We start from the raw sequence: 24,088 nt of genomic DNA on the forward strand, positions 1-24,088 counted from the left end.
TTCTGTGATGGACTAATCTTGAAGAATCTGTCTTGATTTATTGATTTGGCTATAACTAGGAACCATTAAATTTGGATCTTATGTTATCTGAGTCATGCTGTGAACACATACGCTGAAGAATGTTTGCAGTTTTAAGGCCATCTTCAGATATGAACCACCTCCCTTTGGCTTGTGACATTTTTTCTATTCTAAACTTTCTGTGTCATTTAAATTGAATTGATAAAGACAGGAAAGGTACGGTTTAATGCACTTTCATAATAAATATTATTAACTACATAACAGAGTAAAAGAAGAAACCAAACCCTAACCTGATGCATGTGCTTCTGTTTGTATGTGAATACAACTCATCTCTGTCATCTCCTGACAGCTCTAGGTCTGACTCCTCCTCCACCATTGTGAGGAAAACCCTTTCTGCCTCAGTCTGCCCTCTGCTTCCTGAAATTTGAACACAAAATGTGAGGTCCCTACAAAGGACACTGAATAAAAGTTTTGTTTTAGAAGAGGTAAAAATCGATATAAATCTCTTAAATGCTAAAGCTAGGACTCTCGAATTAAAGAAAACAATTTGATTTTAAGCAACAGAATCAAAATATTTGCAAGTAATTATCACTTCCTTTTGGCCATAAAATGTGGAAGCTACAATTCCCGTCATTTAGATAGTCCATGTGCTCTGTTAGCCCAACTCCCAAAAATCTAGCACACAGTATAGTATCAGGGTTTCTTTCTTTTCTATTTTAAAGACTATACTGTGAAGGCATTTTAAAGTTCTCCACACCTGTCAACAGGAAAGTTGAGTTTAACTTTTTCTTTTTTATATAGAGTCGACTTTGTGAGACAAAGATCACCAGGGTGACGCTGGGAACAATGGGAATCAGTTGGTGGGTGGTAACAGGGGCTGTAAAGGCCCATAGATACAAATATTAAATAGTCCTGCCATCCTCACTGTGCCTTATGTAGCACTCACCCATCACCCAAAGTATGCTAGACATTTCAGCTGAAAGACCGGACTTGCTTTTTCTTACTTCATTTGATACTTAATTCGCAGTAAAAAGCAATCTTGCAACATTTAATCATCATCCACTGGTGACAAATATATGATGCTATGACATCATGTAGTGGGTGCTTTAGGAACTGTTTATTCCTGGAGTTTTACATGAAGTTATATCTAAGACAGTGTAGCACTTCAAAAACCAAAAATGAAAATAGTTCACATGTCAAACGCTAATTTTTAATAAATTCTTTGTCTCGTTTCCTTATATAATCATATGAATCCAACTTGTTACGCTCCACATTTACGCCTGCTCGCTCACAGGTTCTGTGCCCCACAGAGCCAAAGTATACAATCGCTCTCCAACACCTCAAACTATTCTAACGTACCCGTTTACGTTATTTATCCTTACATTTTATTGGCAGTTTGCACACCATTTACACTTTTTTATTTTTGTTTTGGTTCAAAAGACAGTGAGCTGCTCTCAGTGGACAGCCTTGGATATAAATATAATATGAGTGAAAAAGAAGAGTCAGTTCATCCAAGTCCAATTCTGTTCTTTGTTTTAAGGGTAATACAGTGTTATCACACTAGATGGCAGTAAAGTCATGCTTCAACCGTCTGTCAGCGAATGAGTGTGGCGAATTTGTTTATCCAAATAAAATTCCCATTTATACATTACATTACATGTGTTACTTTAAGTGTGTTGTACTAACCATATATCGTATAGTGATACCCAGCCCTCCTCACAGTTCTGCTATCAGTCCCCCGCTTTTCTGAGGACAGCCGCCCTCTTATTTTAGGGGCGGTAGTCTGAAGCTATTCGTCCTCCTTCCTCCTCACATATTTATTCATTGTCCAAGACTGTAACTACCGACTACAGCAGCGGCTTTTCACAGTCCCACAGGGGAGCTACATGAACATCCTGTTCGACAGACATTAACAAATAATGGCTTCTGAAAACTTCGAACTGACCGGCGATGCGGACAAAAACGGCGAGGCAGAGGTAAGGACTGCCAACAAATTCTTGTTTAGCAATATTAAGCCCCCACTAATATCCTGCTCAGGCTCAGCCAAGCGCACATTCCCACAGAAATAACTCCCAGTTTGTGACAGTGTGGGATATTCCCGGCTTACACGGGGTTTTCCCATCCATTTCTCTCATCTGTTCACTCCACTCCTCCTCATATTGTCGCTTGATGTAGACCAGAGCGACTGAACTTGTGTCATTCAGAGTATAAGAAATGTAGTGGAGCTAACTGTAGCCAGTTAGCTGGGGTTTGCTTTAGTTTGCCTCTAATTCCAAGACTAATTTGAACATTTTCTAACATTTTCCACTTGGTTTTGTGGTGTGAGAGAGTCCATCTGCTGTTGTGCAAAGGCTCAGTTTACTAGATGATATATGAGGACGGGGTTTAAGCTTTGTTCTGTGGAGGATCAGGTGGATCAGCTCACCCAAAATCAGTAATAACATGTAACTAAGTGCATTTGCTCAAATAATACATCTTTAACATGTCTTTGTGTCTGTGGTCTGAGATCAGTAGGAGCTTTATTTAAATGAGATGTTTAGAGTTATCTATGACATTAAAGTAACTGACATTTTGTGTTTTATCAAAACTTACAAGGCGTCACTTGCATGGGAATAAACTGCAGGATGACCTCAGCCGATGAGTGCAATGGAAAGCTACAATACAATACAATAAGTGTTGTGGGGTACACTGCTTATTCTGCCATAGCAGTCCACAGGAAAGACTCTGAACAAGGACGCAATGGGTAATCCAAACCAAAGGCAGAGAAAACCAATCATTAATGATTGACAGGCTCTTTTGAGTTGTACCAAAATTATTAGGTTACTTGATTAACTGAATCCTATAATCAGTTTGTTACCACCACTATTAAATTGCTATTAGCTATAAATTTGATTAGTCATAATTTGAGTCACATTAATTGCATTCCCAAGTTGTCAGTAATAATTAAAAGTAATAATGATCAAGTCTGAGTAAAAGATATACACAGACAGAGGTCTCACGTAACAGCTCCTGTGCTCCTTAGACTGCATAGTACATAGAGCTTGATTTAATATTAACCACAGACATTATATAAAACAGGAAGGGTAGCCAAAGGTCCTTCATTCCCATAGTAGTTTGGGTTATGGTGGCCTTTGGTTAGCTACACAATAAAAAACCACATCACACAACAGTCAAAGACTAAACACAATATTACAAGCTGATCATCCAGATTGCCCCATTAATGTTAGTGTTATGATTTCTAATCTTTACTAGTTATAGGCTTTCTTTTGATACGTGAAATAAAATAATACAGCTGATAGATGACGTGATCATATAAATAATGCAGCTAGTGCAGTTTCATCTGAAGATCAGGGCCATTCAACTGGTTTGTCAGATGGCACTGCAAGTGTCACACACAGACTAAAATATGCAGATGTTTTGATGATATTAATGATATTTAATGGATGAAATCCCCGAAAATTCGTTGCAGTTTTACATGATAGGTGTTGTAACCATTTTGGAAATAGGACTGTAATTAGTTGCCCTCCTACTTTTTCCCTAGAAGGAAGATGATTATCACATGTGGTGAACACTGTAATGTTTCATCTTCCACTGTAAATGAAAAATAACTAGGTCACATGTTTAAAAATAAGTTGAGTTGTAGGTTTTCAGTATGAAAAGTAGCACTATCAACTTTATCTGGAAAACCTCAGTGAAAAATAGCAAAGACTAAACAAAGAAAGAGTAACTCAGAGAGAGAGAGAGCACCAGTTAGGAGTTTAAGTATATAGTGGGTGAAAGCTGGTGACTCTCAATTCTACCTCATAAGTATGTTTTTCTCCTTCTGTGGCCGGGCAGGTTTTCATGGCTGCAGTCAGAGTGAACCTTAAGCGTATAATGTTGCCAACCAGGGCACAAGGTTGGTGTTGTTGGGCAGTTAAACCTCCACCCAGCTGAAACTTTGAGCAATTTGTATGAGAATCTCATAAGGAGAAACTGGGGTTTCAGCAGTGACCATAGTTTCCTGTGATGAAAAGTTTGTATTTTTTTTAAGTAAGCACACTTGCAGTTAAGTTGGAAGAGAAACGGAAGATAACTACTACTTTTTTTCTGTCTTTTTTATTTCTTTCTGTTTAGTGTTGAATAAATAATCTTGAGTGTCTCACAGTAATCAAACATGTAATCCTGATAGTGGGATAAGTGTGATGATTTCACCCTTTATGATTTCAAATGTATGTTCTAACAAATACTTATTCATGAGATATTAATAAGCGTCTTCACTCACTTTCCCTCCTGTGTTTGGATAGAGGTCATTGTGGTGTTTTTGTGACCTGGTCACTTTGGAAAAAAAAAAAAAGAAGAAATAAGAGGATGTGTGTTATTTTTGACCTTTGGCCCAAATCCAACTCCTCGACCTTCTACATGATGAGTGTTCCTGTCCAGCTTAAATACTTTCACTTCCATTAATATCTTCCACATCATTTCTCAGGTTCAGCATGTGACATGTTGCCTTTTTGAAACAACACCCAGCCATGGACAATGCACCATATTGCTAAAGACATTCAGCGAGATTTGAGAAGTCATGTGTTGACTGAAGCAGGCGATAAATAAACTCTGCGTTGTTTAGAATAGAATAGAATAGAATAGAATAGAATAGAATAGAATAGAATGCCTTTATTGTCACTATACAGTTGTACAATGAGATACAGAGCATCTCCTACTCAGTGCAAACATGCTGGGGGGGGGTTACAGTTCTGCAGCGCTATATACATATGGACAGTATTAACAGAGGGAAAAAGATATATATATATAAAATGTACAAATATACAAGCCGGTTTTAAAAAAAGTAATATGTAATAAATAGTGTTGTGTATATACAGTTGGGCTATTGCACATAGAATTGGTATTGCACAGTGGTGGTCCATAGAGGAAGTGGGAAAAAAAAAAATGGGGGGGGGGGGGGGGGGGGGCTGTGTTATTGGTGCATGTGTGAGTTCAGGGTGGTTATCGCTTTGGGGAAGAAACTGTTTTTGAGTCTGTGGGTTTTGTGCTGATGCACCTGTAGCGCTTCCCTGAGGGAAGCAGGCTGAACATGTTGAAACCAGGGTGGGAGCTGTCCTTGATAATGTTTGCTGCTCTGCTGAGGCAGCGGGAGGAATAAATGTCCATCAGGGAGGGGAAAGGGCAGCCGATGATCTTTTGTGCTGTCTTGACCACACTCTGAAGCCTCACTCTATCCGCCTTGGTGCAGCTGCCGTACCATACCGTGATGCAGTAGGTTAGCAGGCTCTCAATGGACGAGCGGTGAAAGGTCAGCAGCAGGTTGGAGTTCAGCTTGTACTTCCTGAGGACTCTCAGGAAGTGCAGCCGCTGTTGGGCCTTCTTGACGACTGCTGTTGTCTGTCCAGGAGATGTCAGCAGAGATGAGGACACCAAGGAACCGGAAGGTGTGGACCCTCTCCACACACTCCCCGTTGATGTAAAAGGGGGCTAAGTCAGTGCTGTGTCTCCTGAAGTCAACAATGAGCTCTTTGGTTTTCTTAGTGTTCAGTGCCAGGTTGTTTTCTGAACACCAGGCTGCCAGCTTCAGGACTTCCTCTCTGTAGTCTGCCTCATCTCCCTTTGAGATGAGTCCGATTACCGTGGTGTCATCAGCAAACTTGATGATGAGAGTGTTGTTGTGGGTCGAACTGCAGTCATGGGTGTAGAGAGAATACAGGAGGGGGCTCAGCACACAGCCCTGTGGGGAGCCGGTGCTCAGTGTGCGAGTGGAGGAGAGATGAGGGCCGAGTCTTACAGTCTGGGGCCGGTTTGTGAGAAAGTCTTTTATCCAGGCACATGTGAGAGGAGGGAGGCCAAGAGTGACCAGTTTGGTGATGAGGATGTCCGGGATGATTGTATTAAAGGCTGAGCTGTAGTCCACGAAGAGCATTTGGACGTAGCTCTGCCGCTGCTCTAGGTGACTCAGCACAGTGTGGAGGGTTTGTCTTATGTGGAACTTTGACAAAAAAATCCCATTTCTGCTGGATTATTTTTGTCATTTATAGTTCAGAGCTGACAAAAGCAGAATACAAAAGAAATTCATTCTTAATCATGACATGTTCTAGGGAAACCAAAACTGTAAAGTCAGCCAGTTACATTTTGAATTAAATTCCATTGTGATGGCAGCAGCAGAGGACTTCTCCCTCTTCTGTATATTAAAGTAACCTTGTAAATACCCCAGTTTATGCAACAGGACAAGATCACTGTGCTTTTTAGTGAAATTGTGCAAAACAAGTACTACATTAAAGTGTGTTTATTGTGATTTAATTTAATAATTACTAAACCAGTAACTTACCTGCATGTATTAATGTTTTGAGCTTTATCGGGAGTAGAGCTGTTAAATGTGATTGTGTGTAATATTCGCTGTCTTTGTTATACTGATGTTGGGGTTTGTGTTTGTGTTCAGGTCCCGCGGCGGGGCCATGAGAGGCGGCTACACAGATCCCTGAATATGAACCACTATGCCAATAAGAAGAGTGCAGCAGAAAGCATGCTGGATGTAGCTCTGCTCATGGCTAATGCCTCCCAGCTGAAGGCAGTGATGCAGCAAGGACCAAGCTTCACCTTTTATGTGCCCCTCATTATTCTCATTAGCATCTCTCTCACTCTGCAAATCCTAGTCGGAGTTTTGCTAATTTTCATAGGTAAGTCTGGAGGTTGTTGCCAGATTTCCATTTGGTTAACTTTGTTTGTTTTTTTACAGTTTTGTTTTTACAGTTTTTTGGGTGTTTTTGGCTTTAAACCATTTTCAAAATCAAAATATGAGCCTATAGAATTTTTTAACTCAGTGTAAACCATAATTTTATTATCTTTACTACTTTAAATACTTATACTTTGTATAAAGTGATAAATAGGTATTATTCGCTGTGTTCATAAATGCAATTTAAAAGTTAGTTTTTCTTAGTCTCTGTCTGATCTCACTAATATATATTTATTGTCAGCTACATGAAGTCTAAAGTTTAAAAGCATGCACTATAAGGTAAAGGTCATGAATAAATTGTGAACAAATGTCATTTTAGATTGTTAAACTTTTCAACAAGAATTCTCAGGATATCAAAAATTTGTGACCTTTTTTTCCCTACATCTTTTCTTAAACCTTATATGATAATATTTTGAACTGGAACCTCATTAAAGGCTTACAGGATAAAGTTTCTTCACAGTGACCCACCCACTGACCTGAATGCCAAACTCTTATCTTAAGCTAACAGACAATACTGTTGTTATAGAGAGCTGAGTTTATAAAGTCACAGCAGGAAGAGCTGCATGTGAGCTGCCACTACCCTCGGCTGTTTCCAGTTTTAAAAAGTTCTCAGTACTCTCGAAGGAGAGCTGACACTCAGAGATAGCATGTACAAGCACAGGCTTATGACATGATTATAAACAGACCCATAAACGTTCCCTTCTTATCTAATGTCTTGATGAAAGAAAGAACTAATTATACACCTGAGGGCAGCAGCTGTCACCTAGTTTATATCATATCTTTCAGTAATAATGTGACAGAAAACTGTGCATTGCCCCCATGTGGGGAAATGAGGTAGTTCCTAGTGACTGTGCACAAACAGTAATGATGACTAATGTTTCCATGCATCCATCCTCATGTTAATGTTTTGCTTCTTCTTTTTAGTTAAGTGGAATCTAAACGATCAAAGAAATCACTACAGATTGGACATTTTGGAGAATGTGACCACAGCTTTCGTCTTTATCATAGTGGTTATCAACGTCTTCATTACAGCCTTCGGTGTCCAGCAGCCCAGCTCGAGCGGTTGATTGTGTTTTAAAAGGCTTTCAATCTCTGCTGATCAATTCAGTAAAGGCAGGACACCCAGACAGGGAGAGACAAGACATTTATTCACCAAACTGGCTGGCATGCAGGTGTATTTGCTTTTCTGTAATTCAACCTATCAGGTCTCAGGAGAACCAGCGAACTCAGAGAATCAAGTTACAGTATATTGTCTGCTGTGTGTGTGTGTGTGTGTGTGTGTGAGTAAAAGGAGTTCCTTGCTTCTCAGACGATGGCCAGTCATGCACAACTTGTGTTGATCAGTTCTTATTTCATGTGGCTGTTAAATAGTCTGTTACATCTTCTCATGCTCAGGTTACTGATGCAAATAAATAATTGTCTGTACGCATAAAACAAACATCAGGAGCAATAGTCAGTCACAATTACTATGAAGGTTTCCCAAACAACATAATAGAAGAACACCTGCTTTTATTTTGAAGTTCTTAAACAGGTTAGTATGCCTTTATGTTTTTTGAAAAGAACAAAACAAACAAAAAACACAAGCACTACAACAGAATCCAAAGAAAATTAACCATGGTGAGTGTATCATGATTCATCCTGTGTTGCTGCTGCATGAGGTATTATATAAAATATACATATACATATATATATATATATATATATATATATATATATATATACATATATATATAAGATCCTGTGGGACTTCCAGATGCAGACGGACAAAATGGTGGTGGCTAACCAACCGGACATAGTGGTGGTAGACAAACAGAAGAAGACGGCTGTAGTGATCGATGTAGCGGTTCCGAATGACAGCAATATCAGGAAGAAGGAACACGAGAAGCTGGAGAAATACCAAGGGCTCAGAGAAGAGCTCGAGAGGATGTGGAGGGTGAAGGTGACGGTGGTCCCCGTGGTAATCGGAGCACTAGGTGCGGTGACTCCCAAGCTAGGCGAGTGGCTCCAGCAGATCCCGGGAACAACATCGGAGATCTCTGTCCAGAAGAGCGCAGTCCTGGGAACAGCTAAGATACTGCGCAGGACCCTCAAGCTCCCAGGCCTCTGGTAGAGGACCCGAGCTTGAAGGATAAACCGCCCGCAGGGGCGTGCTGGGTGTTTTAAAACAGCTTTACTATTCTAATAATTTTTACAGTGAACCTAAACTGCTTTATTTTTTAAAGCGCTATGCAAAATCTTTTGAAAGAAAAAATGCAACCTCCTAGCATACACCATCTCATTGTTGACCCACCTACTGTTAAGAGTTTTTGGTTTGGTTGTGTCCACCACATTTCTTATAGAACTTTCACCTGAATGACAGAACCCAAATTAACCAAAAAGAAAAGATGTATTACACTTCATCATCAGTGGTTAAAATAAAACCAAACCCTAACTCATGATGGGTTACCGGTGACCTGGTGGATATTAACAGGTTAAACTTAGTTCCTTGCCTATGTTTGTTTCTCTGTTTGTTACTTATGAATTATATGGTTACTTTAAGACTTTTTTAAATTCATTTTTTAAGGATCATTTTTCTTATCTTTTAATAATCTCGTATTATACACTGCCTATTTTAAAACAATTTGTTATACAAAATAAAATTACAAAACCATGAAGTTGAGTGTTTTTTTTTTTGTTACTGGTTTATTGTGCGAAGACAAAAGTCAGTTTTACAAAATGATGGCATTCCCACGTGTAAGGCACCGTACACACAAATCATGTCAAACTTTCTGGCTTTATGTTAATTAATCTTCACCACAAGTCAAATGTTTATGTTTAGAGGTTGATTACAAGGCACAAACACAAAAATCATTTAAACTACAATTTGCCATAATATTAGCATCTGACATCCTGAGAATTGACCTTCAAACCATGAAGAAGGTTTAAGCACCATTACCAGTATATCTTGTGTGCGTTTTTACAAAAAATACTATGAAGTTGTATTTGTTTCAACATTTGGTGCAAGTTAATTTATTGCTAGACTGTATTTAAAATAGGCAGGAGACGCACAGTATGGACAACAAGACAAAAATATCCATACAATATTGATACAATATTTATTTATGACTGTAGTAAACTAAATGTAACTACTTCAGTGAGAAGCTTGACGCCAGGTTTTCAGTGCATTCAGTGATAAGCCAAAAGAGGACAATGAAACAGCGGAAGCAAAGAGTATGCCAGATTTCCGTTCTTCGGCTGCACGGTGAAAAAGAGGGCGTGGTAAGTGACACAGAGTCAGCTAAATAGTAACGGGAAGTTTAATGACAGCAGTTAAAAATAAGAAAAAAATATGGTTAGAGATGCCACGAAGTAGGTGGCAATGCCTTAACCGTATGTGTGTTGCAGGCCACTAGGGCCAATTCCATCCTTGTCAAGGGGAGTGCTAACCTTCTCTCCTTTCATACAACACGCCCTCTGATAGGCAGGTCGTCGTCATATATACCCGCGAGGACACAGCTTGGTTTCACTCACGGTGTCAAGTCCGGATTTTCTTGTAATCATAAACTTCGAATTTCCCTGGTATCCTTCAAACCAGTGGTTCACCATTTATGTTTTCTCTGTTTTCAGTTTCATTCGATATGTATGTGTTTTGAATAGATTGCAACTCTACCCATAGTACACTGCGGCAGGAGGCCGTCCTCGCATTGGTAGATGTGGTCACGTGATTGTAACATTCGCTATAAACTCATTGAAAACATTACTTTTATGGATGTGACTTGTCCCATGTGGTATTGGGTTGTTCACACACTTAATATCTTTTATTTGTATTGTGAGCAGCGGAATTTGGGGAAGTTCTTATGAAACAGACGTAAGTTTACTGATGTAGCTCTTCTTTTAACCACAAGATGGCAACCAGGGGCTGTTCTTGACTTAACTGCAGGGCTTAAAACTAGTTCTTCAAAAAAAATAACTCAAACCATTAACTTAAAAAGGTCTCATCACCAAAATGTTCTTAACAAATCATAGATTAAAGTCAAGAACCACCCCATTATTTAGTTTTTAAATTTCTCCGTTTGATAAAAGTAATAATCAAAGTAAGTTGGGTTGTTAGGGAAAAAATTGTTTCAAACTGGTTTTGTGGAAGAATTCAGCAGCACAAATCCTCCATTTCATTTTCCTAAACTAGTTTTAACCTCAACTGCATTACTCCCTCAAAACCATTTAAATTGGATACTTTCAATTGCAAAGTACCAAATGCAAACAAGCAAAATAAAAGTATATATAAATTACACTGTGTACAAAATTACCTTTAAACCCTTGAAAATATATAGTGTGTTGTGATTTGGTATAAGCAGCAGGAGAACCACTGAAGAAGATTCACATTACTTTGTGAGGCTTTCCTCAGTGTACCATATAAGAACTTCTTGAGCTTTTCTTTTCAGTCCCAGAGCAGCCATCCCGAGTGCCCGGCTTCCTCCTGTCACTTTAGCTTCTACACAATAAGAAAGAAATAAAAATGACCTCTGGAAAAGGTGAAAATTGGTTTCACAGAATTAAAATTAGCATTTTGATAATCCTGACAATATACTGCAACAGTAAGATGAAGTCATGTGAAAAATCTGGGAGAAAAAAAATTACCACTGTAGTAATAGAAGAAAGCCATTCCCACTACAAAAGTGAAACAGCCCATAAAGAAGAGGGGACCTGGAAAACAGGAAGCACATAAAAAAAATTAGGTATCATGTCAGTGCTAAATAGTTAGACGTTTTGGCTTGGATAGTTTTGTCACAGTTTTGAACGTTATTTTTTAAACATTTGGAAAGCCCTCACAGCTTAAAAGCAGCATCACTGTTTATGTTTTATAGTTTTGTTTCTTAATTATATACATAAATAAATTACACTGCATATTACATGGCACACAAGCAGGCACTAATTCTTTACCCTCCCTCCAAATCTTACCTCTGTCATTCAAAGCATGTCTCTGTTTGATGACCTGTGGAAGTTTGAGCGGATCCAAGGAATCTGGAAGCAGGGTGGAATAAAATGTAAAATATGCCTAAATATATGAGCACAATTACTCCCATAACCTCCAAAAAAGCTGATATGTATGAAAATGGTATGATATGAGTAAAAGCAATTTCAAAGACAAACCTCTGAGGTGAAGCCTTGTAGGCAAACTGTAGTAGACCTCCTCGACATGCAAGTGAAGAGCCCTGTAAAATTCCCTGCATGCTTCCTCTCCTTTCCCTTGTAGGTGTGTCAAGAGCTCACCCAGTCGAACACTTGTAGGTACATCCAAGTTTCGGAACTGGACAACAGTTAACAACAGATATTATTTGTTAATCTTACACAGAAATCATTCACTATAGTGTTTTAACCTCATGATTATCTGAACCATGAATCTTTCCAGGTGTCTGTGTAGAAATACTTTCCCTTGAAGCGATGGTACATAAATAAATACATTTATTACTGGAATTTAAACTGGTCTATGTAAGTGTGCCTGCTGAAATACAATTTTAAAGGCACTTGACAGTGCTTGAGCATTTTAATTGTATGCAGATTCACTCTTTTCTTTCTTTTACTCCTGTTATCCCGTTGACTATGGTTACACTTTCAGATTGAGGTTCTGAAAATCTGCAATCACTACAATTATAGCAACTCTCCAAAACCACTTTCTTCTTCTTTTTAAACCACAGGCCTGACAACTTTCTTATAACTGAGCATGAACAAAAAACGTGACATATTTTCGATCAGTGCACACTTTAATGATCTTTGAACACAACAGTTTTAACCAGACATGAACACCTCCATGTATATATCACAGTAATGAAAGATGAAACTGTGATACGGGTATGCAGATGTTTCAATCGTGGTTTTGGTCTGTGTTTCAATATTGTTACACCCCTAGCAACCACTGTATAAACCATAGCAGCTACCATAAACAGCTATAGCGAAACCAAATGCTGCATGCAAGTGATCAAACTTGTAATAACAGCATAGTTTATATGTGAGCTCATGGCCATTCTGTTGCTGTTTGACTGGTTTTATTATGCACTTGCAACTACACTAATAAACACTGCAGTTTATTTCTAAAGCAGTACAACTTTTTTTTAAACATTGTTTTACTTGAATGTTATTCTGTTGCGCCACTGTCAGTATGCCTCAGACACAGTAAATGGCTGCTGAGGATGACTCACTTTGGTTGCCTCCTTGTCAGTGAGAATCTGCGGGTAGATTCTGTTGAGCTGCAGGATGAGTTTATCCACGACTTCTGTGTCCAGTTTCGGGTCATGTTTGAGGAAGGTGCTGTCCTCTGTGAGCTGCTCACAAAAACTGTCTGTCGGTGTAAACGGAGGCGTTAAAACCAATTCGGTATATGTGCAGTTGTTTGACAACAGGCTAGCACTTTCTTTGGAAGGGTACGTAAGTATGCAGTGGTTTGCTCATAGAAAAGAAACTTTAAAGCCAGTTATTTTTTCTCTCTCGAAACTTTAGCAAGTGTGGAGTATGAGGCGTGCGAAAATGGAATGTGGCCGTACACACGTTTTTGTCAAACGTGTAAGTTAAGAAACTTTTCAAAGTCCCGAACATGACTTGGAATGAGACGATACATTATCTTTGGCAAAGCGCAAACTTCAGCTTGCCACTGCTGTCGTAATATTGGTCACTCCGAGCTAATGGGGTCATATTATAGCAAAACTGAGGGCTAGATATTGTAGAATAAGCGTTATTTGTTATTTTAGGTAAAGAAATACACAAACCTCCCATTGCAGAGTCCCCTGTGCCCTCTGTTTTTGGACACGCCCGCTGACGTCATCCCGCCGGCAGGGATGGGCTTACGTCAACGTCTCCCAGTAAGGAAAAAGAACCCTTTTCAGCGCAAAGACCCCCTAACAACCAACTTTATACAATGTAGCTATAGCTGTAACTAATTAGAACTGTAACAATTTTATTTGGATCTGTTTGTATCATAACCGATGTATATTTTTTATGTCTATACACAAGTGCAAAATGAGAGCTCTATGTAAAACCACTTTTGAGTTGTCTAGTTTCACTTAATGTAATAGCGTACATAATGTTGCTCATGTTAGATGTGATATAGTCAATCACTGACCAATGAGTCATTCAAGCATAAAATGCGTATCCGAACTCAAGGGATGAAGCAGCATTGTGTTTTCACATAACATGCCAAATAACCAATTTTAAATAGTATTTTTAGGCATTTATCTACTAGCTGGAAAAAAACCCCCCACATTATTTGTTTCCATTTCTTCTGGTAAATATAAGAAAAATGCAGAAGATAAGTGTGACAACCATAAAATACCATTTTCACACCAACATGTGATTCCCAAAGAGCTATTAGCTGAAAACTTGGCATATCTGAGCATGGTGTGCAGTGTGTCCCTAAATAAATCTAAGGAAGCTAGACAAAGTGAGGAAAAACTATTTACAGATGAACAGTATTCTTGAAGTCGTGTCTTTAGGAAACAGAAAAAATCCAGCAAAGACCTGACACAGGACCTGAGAGATGCATCTGGCCCTTCAATTTATTCTTCTACTGTTCATTGAAGCCTCAATTGCATGAGAGCTCATTTCGCCGTATATACTTACATTTACATCTTTCCTAGAAAAATATAAAGAAATGAGGGGTGAGTCAAAAAAAAAGACAAACAAACATCAGAATTGTAAAAGTTAGATTTATTTCTTCACCAGACATACTGTAACAGGAAGCAGTGACAGGATCTTACAATTAGGATTTTTGCTTGTGTTCTTTTTTTTCCCATTTCAGTATTTTCTTAAGTCTCAACCTGCCAGCTAAATGCACACTCCCTTATGAAATAAAAAGGATTTCAAATCCTGTAGTCTGAAGGAACTGAGTCAAATAAATACAATTACAGTTATAGTAAAAAAAACTGCAATCAATTAGGACCAATAATGTGAGCAACAAGATGTAAAATATTATTATATAGTACAAACACTTAGGGTTCTTTTTGTTGTAATGTTTGAAAGTGGCACTTGTATAAAGAAAAAACACACAATGGCACTGCAGACTTATTTGAAAAATTTTACAAAAAATTGTATTAAAACAGTAACTTTATTCATGATAAAGAATTTTTAGAGTTTATGAATACTATACATCTGACCTTAACTTATAAATCCTTAAATAAGATTTGCATTTTTATTCTTTTTCCAGACATAATGAGCATACTTTTAATTTGTAACAGCTCTGCTTTATCTATTAGGAACATAGTGATACACAATGTAGTTAAGATCCCGTATTTGAAGCTTCATATTTGCAGGATCATAGAGTTATGACAATACAGCACGACAGAAGACACGGTTATCAAGAATTCTGGCTGTCAGTATATGTCAAATACTAAATCTAAGGCCAACGGACATCAAAATCAGAGACTTACTTGTGGCTTTAAAAGCAATCTGTGACTTTGTTGCTATGAAATAAATAAGGTTAAAGGTATGTTGGAAGACAAGCATGCACACAGAATACAGACATTATACAATACTTGAAACAGTTAGCATCATTTTAGAAAGTGGAATAAGCTCGGAGCAAATACGTAAAACAAAAAAAGTGCTCAGTCAGGGTAACACAGGCATTAAGTAACCCACAAAACACCCATTGTGACCCTTCAACCGGTTGAGTAATCATAGTGGTTCATATTTTGGAAGACTGATGGACTGCACCGGGTAGCTGGTGTGTTATTTTCTGCAGTTTTCATAGAATTTGATGCTATTTTAAATAGCTGTTTTGGCACTCTAAAACAAGGCTCTTGGCTAATACTGTTTGACATATTCTCGTCTTAGTAGTGACATGGTGATATGGACTGTGATTGAGAGTGGAGAAACCAGGAGAGCAGACAACTGGCCACTGACATACATAACCTGACGGACCTCGTTAAGGACACTTGGCTTCATGAGTTTACTGCAAAGACAAAACAGGAAAAAAATGAAATTAATTTCAATTTCTCCTGCATTAAGTGAGACACACAACACAGGTGTTGGGTGTGCTTTGCATGCAGGGTTCAGTCATGAACCATCAATAGCCTATTAGGCTACTACAGGGGACAAGTTCTTCCTCTTTCCACATTAAATTACACCTGCTTATACTTAGCACGTCATGTGCTCATAACACCAAAAAAGGTTAAAAAAAACCCAAACAAATAACTCAATGCTGCATTTTTTTTAAACTTTTTGAAAGCATCTAGAAGAACTGGCCTTAGCTGAAATTTTGTGCCTTAGAGGTCGTTCTGCATTACAGCTCGTGACTTACACTGCGGCTGGAAGAGCCTCCCTTGCCCTTCGTTTTGGCCTTGCCACCCACTGTTGTGGCGCTGTTGCGGCGCGCTTGTTCATGGTCAAACTCCAAATCCTCTAGGCGCTGAGTTAATGCGAGCTTTTGCTGAATGGCCATACGTAACAAAGAGTTCAGCGTCTTCTTTTCATCCTCGGCAGCAGCCAGCTGCCTCTGCATGTCATCCAGCTGTGTAACATACTCATCACACCTGAGAGGAAAAAAGACGCAAGAGAAGAGAAGAGAAGAGAAAAGAAGAGAAAAGAGAAGAGAAGAGAAGAGGGGGGTAAACTTGACTGCCAGCAGGTGGAGCAATTTGCCTCAAACTACTGCGGCTGTCAGGATTCCCCAGACTGCATTTTCCAGATGGGAGGATGATTACCACGCTAACTAACTGCACAAGTATTACATGAGACTGCTCCCACAATGCTTTGCATCTTTCTCAGAGAAATACACAGAAACGCAAAATATTTTCTCTCGAGTTAAGAAGCAGAAATATGACAAATCTATATCAATGTTCTTTTTAATTTCTCCTGTAACAGAGAAGGATGTGTTTGGTCTGAGCCAACGGATTTATTTTTTTTAATTATACTTGCCCAATTTATGTACATAATGGCTGATTTACATTTAAAGTATGTGTCGTACCTTGTAGCAAACATGGCCCGGAGAGAGGAGAACGTAGCTGCGTCCTCTTTCAGAGCCTTGAGCTCATTACGGAGCTTCATCATAGTCTCAGTCACCATAGTCTTCTCACTGTCATACTTACTCTTGAGGTTGGCCAGAGCAACCTCAGCTGTCTGAAGGGAACAACATAAAATGATTAATGTTGCAAAGTTCTGCAATTTTTTAATTCTGTGGTTTTTGCATCGCTATTCTATTCTGTGTGCGCATTAATAAACATCGTTCCCCTGACACATACACAAACCATCCTCTCACCTGTTTGTTAGCCTTGAGAACAGCTCTGAGAGTGGCAATCTGCTCCCTTTTGGTACTAAGCAGGGATTTCAGTTTGAGAATCTCCTCCATGCACGCTTCTTTGTCTTTGTCAGCCACTGTGCTCAGCTCCAGGTTGGCAAGTCTCTGACGTGACAGCTCTGTGGTGCGGTCCACCGCTTGCTGCAGGTGGCGGATCTGGTCCCTGATAATAGCAACAAGGTTATAGATGTTCATGGGTTCCGGCCGGTGCTCGTGTGCTGCAGTAACTGCTGCGCTGCTGGAGTCGGACTTTCCAGATTCAGTCTCACTGATTAACCCGTTAGTGAGAAGTACTGACTGGTGATCCTTTGCTTCTTGCCCCTTTCTTACAATGGCCTTGCCTTCCTTGTAATAGTCGAGCATGACGCGGTTAGGGGTTTCATTGTTGCACATGCACACGTGGTTGTAGAGGTTGGCCAGCTCTTCACTGAAGGCTACGAGCTCATCCTGCGCCACATTAAGGCTGCCAAGTGATTCTCCTGCAGCTTCGTTGGCCAGACAGAGCTCCCTCTCCAGACGTGACAACGCTGCTTTATCTGCTTGGCTAATTTTCTCCAAGGACGACAGCTTTGCCCTCAAGTCCTGGACATCGCTTTCCAGCCGCGCTCGCTCATCTTCATATTGGGTTCGACACTCCTCGTATTGCGCCCTTAGTGTTTTCAGCTCTTGTCTCAGTTCTCCAGCTTCAGACACTGCCACGGTGTATTTACACTGCAGAATCTCAGGCCCGTTAATGTCCAGTTCATAGTAGTCTCCATCGTCATGGCTGTCCCTGTCTTTCTCACTGTCAAGGGCAGACTGCCGCTCCTTACTGGCCTGAAGTTTCCTCATTGCACTTAGATTTTCAGTCAACCTGTTGACCGTTTGCTTTTGCTCGGACACAGTCCCATAGGCCTGTTCCAGCTGCTTCTGGCTCTCCTGCAGAGAGTTGATCAGGGCAACTTTTTCCCTCTCAACCTACAGAAACACAGATATAAAGAGTTCATTAGTCAGCTAGGCCACGTTATATATATAAAAAAGAGAAAGAATAAAACAGGAACGGCCTTTTTGGCCAGGTGACAGAGTGCAATTAAAGTTTCTTAACAACCTTTCAGGAACTTTTGAGTGACTCAGTTAATGGTGTACCCAATGATAGCTATCTCAGTGTGACCTGCCAATCCTGATGATTACTAGTCATTTAGTATCACTACATTACAGATTTAGTTCAGCTCCTTAGTTTGTCATTTACTTTTCTAGTAGATTTGTATAAACCCCACACAGTTTGTGGTGTTCTTATCTAGTAACTGTAGTTTGGCGTGCTGTTTTATTTTGTATGAATGATATTTTGTATACAAACTGAGTTACTGCACACATGGGTGACATCTGTCTATGCTGGTTTAGCCCAGTTGCCCTTTATACGCTCTAGATCCACAGAATACACAGCGACAAATAAAGTTAGGGATGCATTAGACTGATAGCATTTCCTGTTTTCTCAAAACTCTTGTGATAACATCTTAAATTCTTTTGGCCACGATAATCATCTAGTGAAAATAGCATGGCAGCCTTTCTACGACATCTACAGTAGAACTTAAGCTTTTTACTGAATGAGAAATCATGGCATCAGGTATGCTGCAGTCAGAAAACGATAGCTCTTAAGCCAAGTGCATCTGATGGATCTCATACCTGCACCAGCTGTTGTTTCAGTTTCTGTATCTCTGATATGTTGAGCTCACTCAGCAGGTCGTCCACCAAGCTAGGGACTGGTTTGAAGCCCTCTCCTCTCTTGTTCACTGCAGTTCTATTGTCTTCATCACTTTCGCTCAATTTAACCAAGCCGTTCTCAAACCCTCTTATTAGATCATCATTGTCCGGTTCATTGATGGCTGAAGGGTCCTCGTGGAGTTTGGCATTATCAATGGAAATACTGAAAGAGCTACTGTACACGGAGCCGCCAATGGTCATATAGTGGGAGAGCTCTTTGCGCAGCGAGGCCTTCTGCTCACGCTCTGTCTTGATGGTCTCTAAAGCTTCCGTCAGCTGCCGCTCGGCAATTTCCCTCAGACGCATTGCTTCCTCCAGCTGGCTGTGCAGACACTGGGTGTCTTCCTCCAGGCGGCGGATCTCATGCTTTAGACCTTCAAATTCCACCTGTAGAGACAGCAAAAATATAAATAACGCAGCTAATACTTTTACACAAGTAAGCAGCATCTGTTATAATTTGTGAAACAGGCATAAGTGCATCATGGTTGGCCAAAATATTACACGCAGACCCATTTTTTGAATGTAAAATTTGGTGTGTGCTCATATTTTTAAATTGTAAGGAAATGACATAATGACTGTGTAGCGATATTAGAACCAAAATAATAATATGGCTAGTCTGACTCATAAAAACATGAACAACACAGCTATTTCTGAATGATTTCCACCCACTACAAAACTTGAGTTTTATGGCCAGTCTCACCTGGTTCTGTTTCAACACAGACACTTGTTTCTGAAGTGAGATGTTCTCCTCCTCCAACTCGCTGTAGTCCTGCAGCAGTCGAGCCTCCCGAACCTTGTACTCTCTGATGTCATCCCGCAGCTGACTGCGCTGCAGCTCTGCCAGCTCTGAATTCTGCACACAAGAACGGGGACAACTGAATGAACTTTAATTTAAACCTATGTTCACCATGAGCAAATGCAGTGTAAATCACAAACTACACGCTTGCAATAGTTCAGCAAATGAGTTAAAATAAAGGCAAGAGTGCTTCACATGCCACAAGTCTTTGGCAGCCATGTGCAATGACGGAAGGAGGACATGGTCCACTTACCAATTCATTCTACAGAGAGCCCCGGTGGAGGACATCCTTTGTGTCACTCACTGTGGACCATTACATCATCTTTCCTGCTGGGCTCAGTGCAACCGTGCAAACTGGCCCTCCCCCATGATAAGAAGCAGCTCTCTCACAACCAACACTGGCAACTTTTCGTAGTCTACAAGTCAACTTCAGTTAGCATTACAAGCTTTCATTGATTTCCCAAATGTGCTGCAAATAGCAGATCTCCGATTATGACACATAAAAGACGCAGATTCAACCCTTGGCTTACTATATACTATGATAAGAAAATGCTCAACAGGAGTTAAAGTGAGCATTTGAGTATAAATCGTGATAAGAAATTCATATTGCAGCACTCTCAATACCTACCTCTCTCATTTCCAGGGCAATGGATGACAGGCGGTCATTTTCAGCTTGTGCACTGGCGAGGGAAGCTTTGGCCTGCCGGAGCTCATTCTGTAACTCCAGGACCTTCTGCTGGTAGAGAGCCTCCTTACTGGCAGACTCCAGTATCAATGACTCTTCCCTGCTCTCCCCATCTGCTGCCACCTTTCTGTGGGTTGAGTAAGCATGTCCAAAGGCCTAAAGACAGACACAAAAAGCAATAGAACAAACATGTTTGATTAACGATTCATTACAAACCTGCTTTAAGACACATGCACACAACCACGAGCATGGCCAAAATAACTAGTTAGAGACTTCAGTAAATAAAGATCTTCACAATTTGATAACTATTTCAGAAAATATCACAAATGTGTGTGTATGGGGTACTGGACAGTTCTTTCTAGTAACAATGACCTAAGTAAAATTCTCCATCTCAAGAGAGGAAATGAAACCACAGATAAGGAAATATACACGATAAGTATCGGTTCTTACTCATCACTCTAAATAAAATTGTAGTTAAATTGGGGATGCATGGTTACATGTTACATTCACTGTGTTTATTTCTTTGGGTTTTTTTGTTACAGAAGAGTTTTGCTGCAAACACAGATTACATCTGAAACTTATTCAAACAACAATTTTGGCCAAACTGATTTTTCTAATGATAAAATGTTTCCTAACATGAATTTGTTTCTCTATTTAACGATGATGATGACAGAGCCTTTATGGATCCCAAATGAAATGTAGACATTCATTAGCACAAAAAACATCAAACATGAAATACCGATAAATACTGAAACTAGCAGAGACAACAATTATACTGTAACAGAATACGAGATGGTTTGTGAGAAACTACAATAGTGAAGTGACACTCTTACAGCAGTCATGCTCTACTAGAGGATACAGAACAGTACAATCTGCATAATCACAAAGATAGACTAAAAAAAGTGGATGTGACGACTTTCATTGTTTTTGATAATTAAATTACAAGGCCATAAACAACAAAACTAACTGCTTTCAAGTGTATTTGTAAATGCTTGAAGCCTAGTAATACATAAAACCATAACTAATAAAAATAGAGCACTGCAGCATATCTGCCATAAATAAATGATAGAATATTATGTTAAAATATAGAATCTTTTTAAAAAAAAGTATCCAGTATAAAATCAAATACTCTAGCTTCATACATGACCACCACTTGGTAAAACAGTTCAGTCACTTGAGGATTACAAAGTACTCAAATGTAAATTTCAAAATCTGGCAGAAATTTTAATTTTATTGACATTTTGACAGGTCTGTGTTTTTCTGCAATTAAAAAACACTGTTCAAATAATCATCAAAGACAAATCTGTACAGATATTGCTTTGATATTATAAAATAAATATTTATCTACTTTAAAACAGATTGGATAAATGGCAAGCAATATTCCCAAAGCTGCAGCATGTGTTTTACTTTCAATGTTTAACTAGCTACTAGGAACAGTCTTTGGAATCTTTTGCAAAATGTCACTTGAATAGTTTTACTAAGCAGGTGCAATGTGAACTAATTTTCAGAATAGCAGTAAACTGATGAATAATTTGATGCCATATCTGCACAATTACCTACTAAACAGCCAAACACACATTAAGTCAACAGTTACGTAACAGCAAATGGAACCCACTGTAGAGTTAGATGTCTTTTTCCGGCCAATTCTCAGTCAGACAAACAGATCTGTGTAACTAGGATCATAGTCATGGTCAGTCATGATGATGTGAATCGATAGGAGGCTGATAGAGGACGAGGATGGACGATTCCTTTACCTACCTCACTACTCAGCGATGTACTGTAGTAAGGGGAAACTGTCACAGTCATGAGATACTAAGTAAATGACCACAACAATTAGTCACTTCGTGATGCAACTATAATCTATAAACCAGAAAATTCCCGGTAGTGGCAAAAATCTCACATCCTCCTTTTTAATTTACATTTCATGATATTAGACTAGATTTCCTGTATAAAGGTATTAATAAGACTGCGACCCATTTAAGCCCAGCCTACACACAATGACCTATCACCATTTCACGTGAACACAAACACTGAAGGACACTAATAATAGAAATTGGACATTTAGACATACAGCTGACAGACAGCAATGTGGAAGTGCTTTAGGATGCATTTCCTCTACTGACTGACAGACTGGATGTGACAACAGTCTTAAGACTGAACTGAAGGGAAGTTCCCAACCACCCCCAACACACACACTTCTTTATTCTCTAATGAAATACAGACAGATTTTCCCACATGTTAGGATCTTAGTGGCTGGTGGTGCGTCTTATGAGTTGCTGTGAAAAAGTGTTGCCAAGTTATCTTTCTTTAGCTTAATGTTTACTAGATTCATAGATTCGCCCACCTGTCATATTTAGCTGTAGAGGTTATTCCTCTACAGTGAAACTGAAGGGCCTAGGGGTTGGCTGACATTGTGGGTTAAAAATGTCTCAACAGACAAGCTATTAGGAGATGAAAAGAAACACAGATATTCAGGGTTATTAACTTCTTTTTTTAGTGATTTCACCATTGGAAAAACTTCTATGTTATTTTTAAACAGGTTAACAGCAAATTGGCCAAACAGGCTTAAATGTGACATAAGCCACTGCAGCTACAGTCTGATTTCAAGGCCTCAGCCTTTGGAGCAAGTAAAGGCAAGTAATCCAAACTAATGACAGTTTTCATCCTTTAAGGCGAGGCAACATTAGGTAACACTGCAATATTTCTGCTTGGAGGTGGTTATGCATATTTCAAACTTCATATAATATTTGAGGAGGCAGGAGGGATATAAATAGACATGGGGCTGGGGCTCAGAGGAAGCAAACCCCACTACCGACTGCTTCTAGTTTGATCCCCGATGTCACTCTAAATTCCCACCGTGCTACTATTATAACATGCACTAAGTTGCTCTCCTCGCCTTCACATACTGACTGATGCCAGGACTTATATCTGGCTGCGTGGCGGTGACCTCGGGTTACCTCCTTCAGCTGATCCAATTCCTGTCGGACCGTCTCGTAGTCCGTCTCCAACTCATCAAATCGCTGCTTTAGCTGCTGTTTCTCCTCCAGCACCGCCAGCCCATACTCAGCCGCCTGGATCTTCTCCTGGGTCGTTTCGCGAAGCTCCCGGGTCAGACGCTCCACTTCGGCTTGGAGCCACTGCGGCCCGGCTTCTGTCACCAGTACCGCCTCAGGATATTCCTGCTCCTCCATAGACATCTTGGCGAGCCGCCGACTCCCAACTGTAACGGGACCCAGCCCTGACTAGCGGGAGCAGCGGAGCAAACCACCAAGACCGCAAATCACTGCCTTCTTTGTTTGGGGCGCATTGTTGGGCTTAAACTGTGTTTAGTTTCCCGGGCTTTCTCTCACTGCGGACCTCGACGGAGCTTAAACTGGACAACAGTTTGCTCATTCTCGATATTTTTCTGTCCCTTCTTGAAGCTGACAGAGGAAACTTCAGTTGAGATCATCGATTAGAAAAAAAAAGCTCCCCCCTACACGGCATTCAAATCAGCGTGACTACGAAGGGAAATGTAGTTTTAAGTGAAGCGCGCCACCTCAAGTACTCCTTGCTTCTGAAGCCGCGTTGACTACAAGTACCAGAATGCATTGCGTCTGTCGAGACAGGACCCCACAGTTTACTGAAACGCCATCTAGAGAATCAATAGTGAAATTGCAACTATAATTACATTGGGAATTAGGATCTTTATTAGAGTCTATGGGTATTTTCGTTATACTCACTTGTCGAATGAACAATAGATTAGTTAATTATAGAAATATGATCTTCAGTCACTTTATTTATTAGGTACACCTGTTCAACTGCTCATAAACGCAAATATCAAATCAGCCAATCACATGGCAGCAACTTAATGCATCCAGGCATGTA

General features: G+C 39.7%; 3 protein-coding genes and 1 non-coding gene across 4 annotated transcripts; 1 reads left to right on the plus strand and 3 right to left on the minus strand.

Annotated features, from left to right (window-relative positions):
* The first annotated feature begins 1,787 nt into the window (after positions 1-1,787).
* LOC100692675 (ninjurin-1) lies at positions 1,788-8,239 on the plus strand. Its single transcript, XM_003459739.5, has 3 exons — positions 1,788-1,994; positions 6,446-6,683; positions 7,664-8,239. The coding sequence occupies exons 1-3, from the start codon at positions 1,938-1,940 to the stop codon at positions 7,804-7,806; spliced, it is 438 nt and encodes a 145-aa protein (XP_003459787.1). The 5' UTR covers positions 1,788-1,937; the 3' UTR covers positions 7,807-8,239.
* Positions 8,240-9,042: 803 nt separating this feature from the next.
* Positions 9,043-13,602, minus strand: card19 (caspase recruitment domain family, member 19). The gene is made up of 6 exons (XM_005465430.4): positions 13,480-13,602; positions 12,916-13,055; positions 11,870-12,026; positions 11,678-11,740; positions 11,357-11,422; positions 9,043-11,210 (listed from the first exon to the last, which is right to left on the minus strand). Exons 1-6 carry the CDS (start codon positions 13,484-13,486, stop codon positions 11,101-11,103), a joined length of 543 nt encoding a protein of 180 aa, XP_005465487.1. The 5' UTR covers positions 13,487-13,602; the 3' UTR covers positions 9,043-11,100.
* LOC112847017 (U6atac minor spliceosomal RNA) lies at positions 10,060-10,187 on the minus strand. The gene has a single exon (XR_003220290.1). It is a non-coding gene; the product is annotated as a U6atac minor spliceosomal RNA (small nuclear RNA).
* Positions 13,603-14,395: 793 nt separating the features above from the next.
* On the minus strand, positions 14,396-23,676 carry LOC100693219 (protein bicaudal D homolog 2). Its single transcript, XM_003459741.5, has 8 exons — positions 23,179-23,676; positions 20,165-20,377; positions 19,441-19,593; positions 18,663-19,127; positions 16,962-17,957; positions 16,671-16,822; positions 16,005-16,236; positions 14,396-15,656 (listed from the first exon to the last, which is right to left on the minus strand). The coding sequence occupies exons 1-8, from the start codon at positions 23,416-23,418 to the stop codon at positions 15,654-15,656; spliced, it is 2,454 nt and encodes an 817-aa protein (XP_003459789.2). The 5' UTR covers positions 23,419-23,676; the 3' UTR covers positions 14,396-15,653.
* Between the last annotated feature and the right edge of the window lie 412 nt (positions 23,677-24,088).

This window comes from Oreochromis niloticus, linkage group LG5 (assembly GCF_001858045.2).
Source record: "Oreochromis niloticus isolate F11D_XX linkage group LG5, O_niloticus_UMD_NMBU, whole genome shotgun sequence".
NCBI classification, from domain to species: domain Eukaryota; kingdom Metazoa; phylum Chordata; class Actinopteri; order Cichliformes; family Cichlidae; genus Oreochromis; species Oreochromis niloticus.

Excerpts from the sequence above, each read along its gene's own strand:
- LOC100692675 (XM_003459739.5), top strand. The coding sequence starts at position 1,938 with ATGGCTTCTGAAAACTTCGAACTGACCGGCGATGCGGACAAAAACGGC. Across the intron at positions 1,995-6,445 it reads ACAAAAACGGCGAGGCAGAG|GTCCCGCGGCGGGGCCATGA; the intron begins GTAAGGACTGCC and ends GTTTGTGTTCAG. Across the intron at positions 6,684-7,663 it reads AGTTTTGCTAATTTTCATAG|TTAAGTGGAATCTAAACGAT; the intron begins GTAAGTCTGGAG and ends TCTTCTTTTTAG.
- card19 (XM_005465430.4), bottom strand. Across the intron at positions 11,423-11,677 it reads ACATGCTTTGAATGACAGAG|GTCCCCTCTTCTTTATGGGC; the intron begins GTAAGATTTGGA and ends CCTGTTTTCCAG. Across the intron at positions 11,211-11,356 it reads TTTCTTCTATTACTACAGTG|AAGCTAAAGTGACAGGAGGA; the intron begins GTAATTTTTTTT and ends CTTATTGTGTAG.
- LOC100693219 (XM_003459741.5), bottom strand. The coding sequence starts at position 23,418 with ATGTCTATGGAGGAGCAGGAATATCCTGAGGCGGTACTGGTGACAGAA. Across the intron at positions 20,378-23,178 it reads AATTGGATCAGCTGAAGGAG|GCCTTTGGACATGCTTACTC; the intron begins GTAACCCGAGGT and ends GTCTGTCTTTAG. Across the intron at positions 16,823-16,961 it reads TTCTCAAGGCTAACAAACAG|ACAGCTGAGGTTGCTCTGGC; the intron begins GTGAGAGGATGG and ends TGTTCCCTTCAG.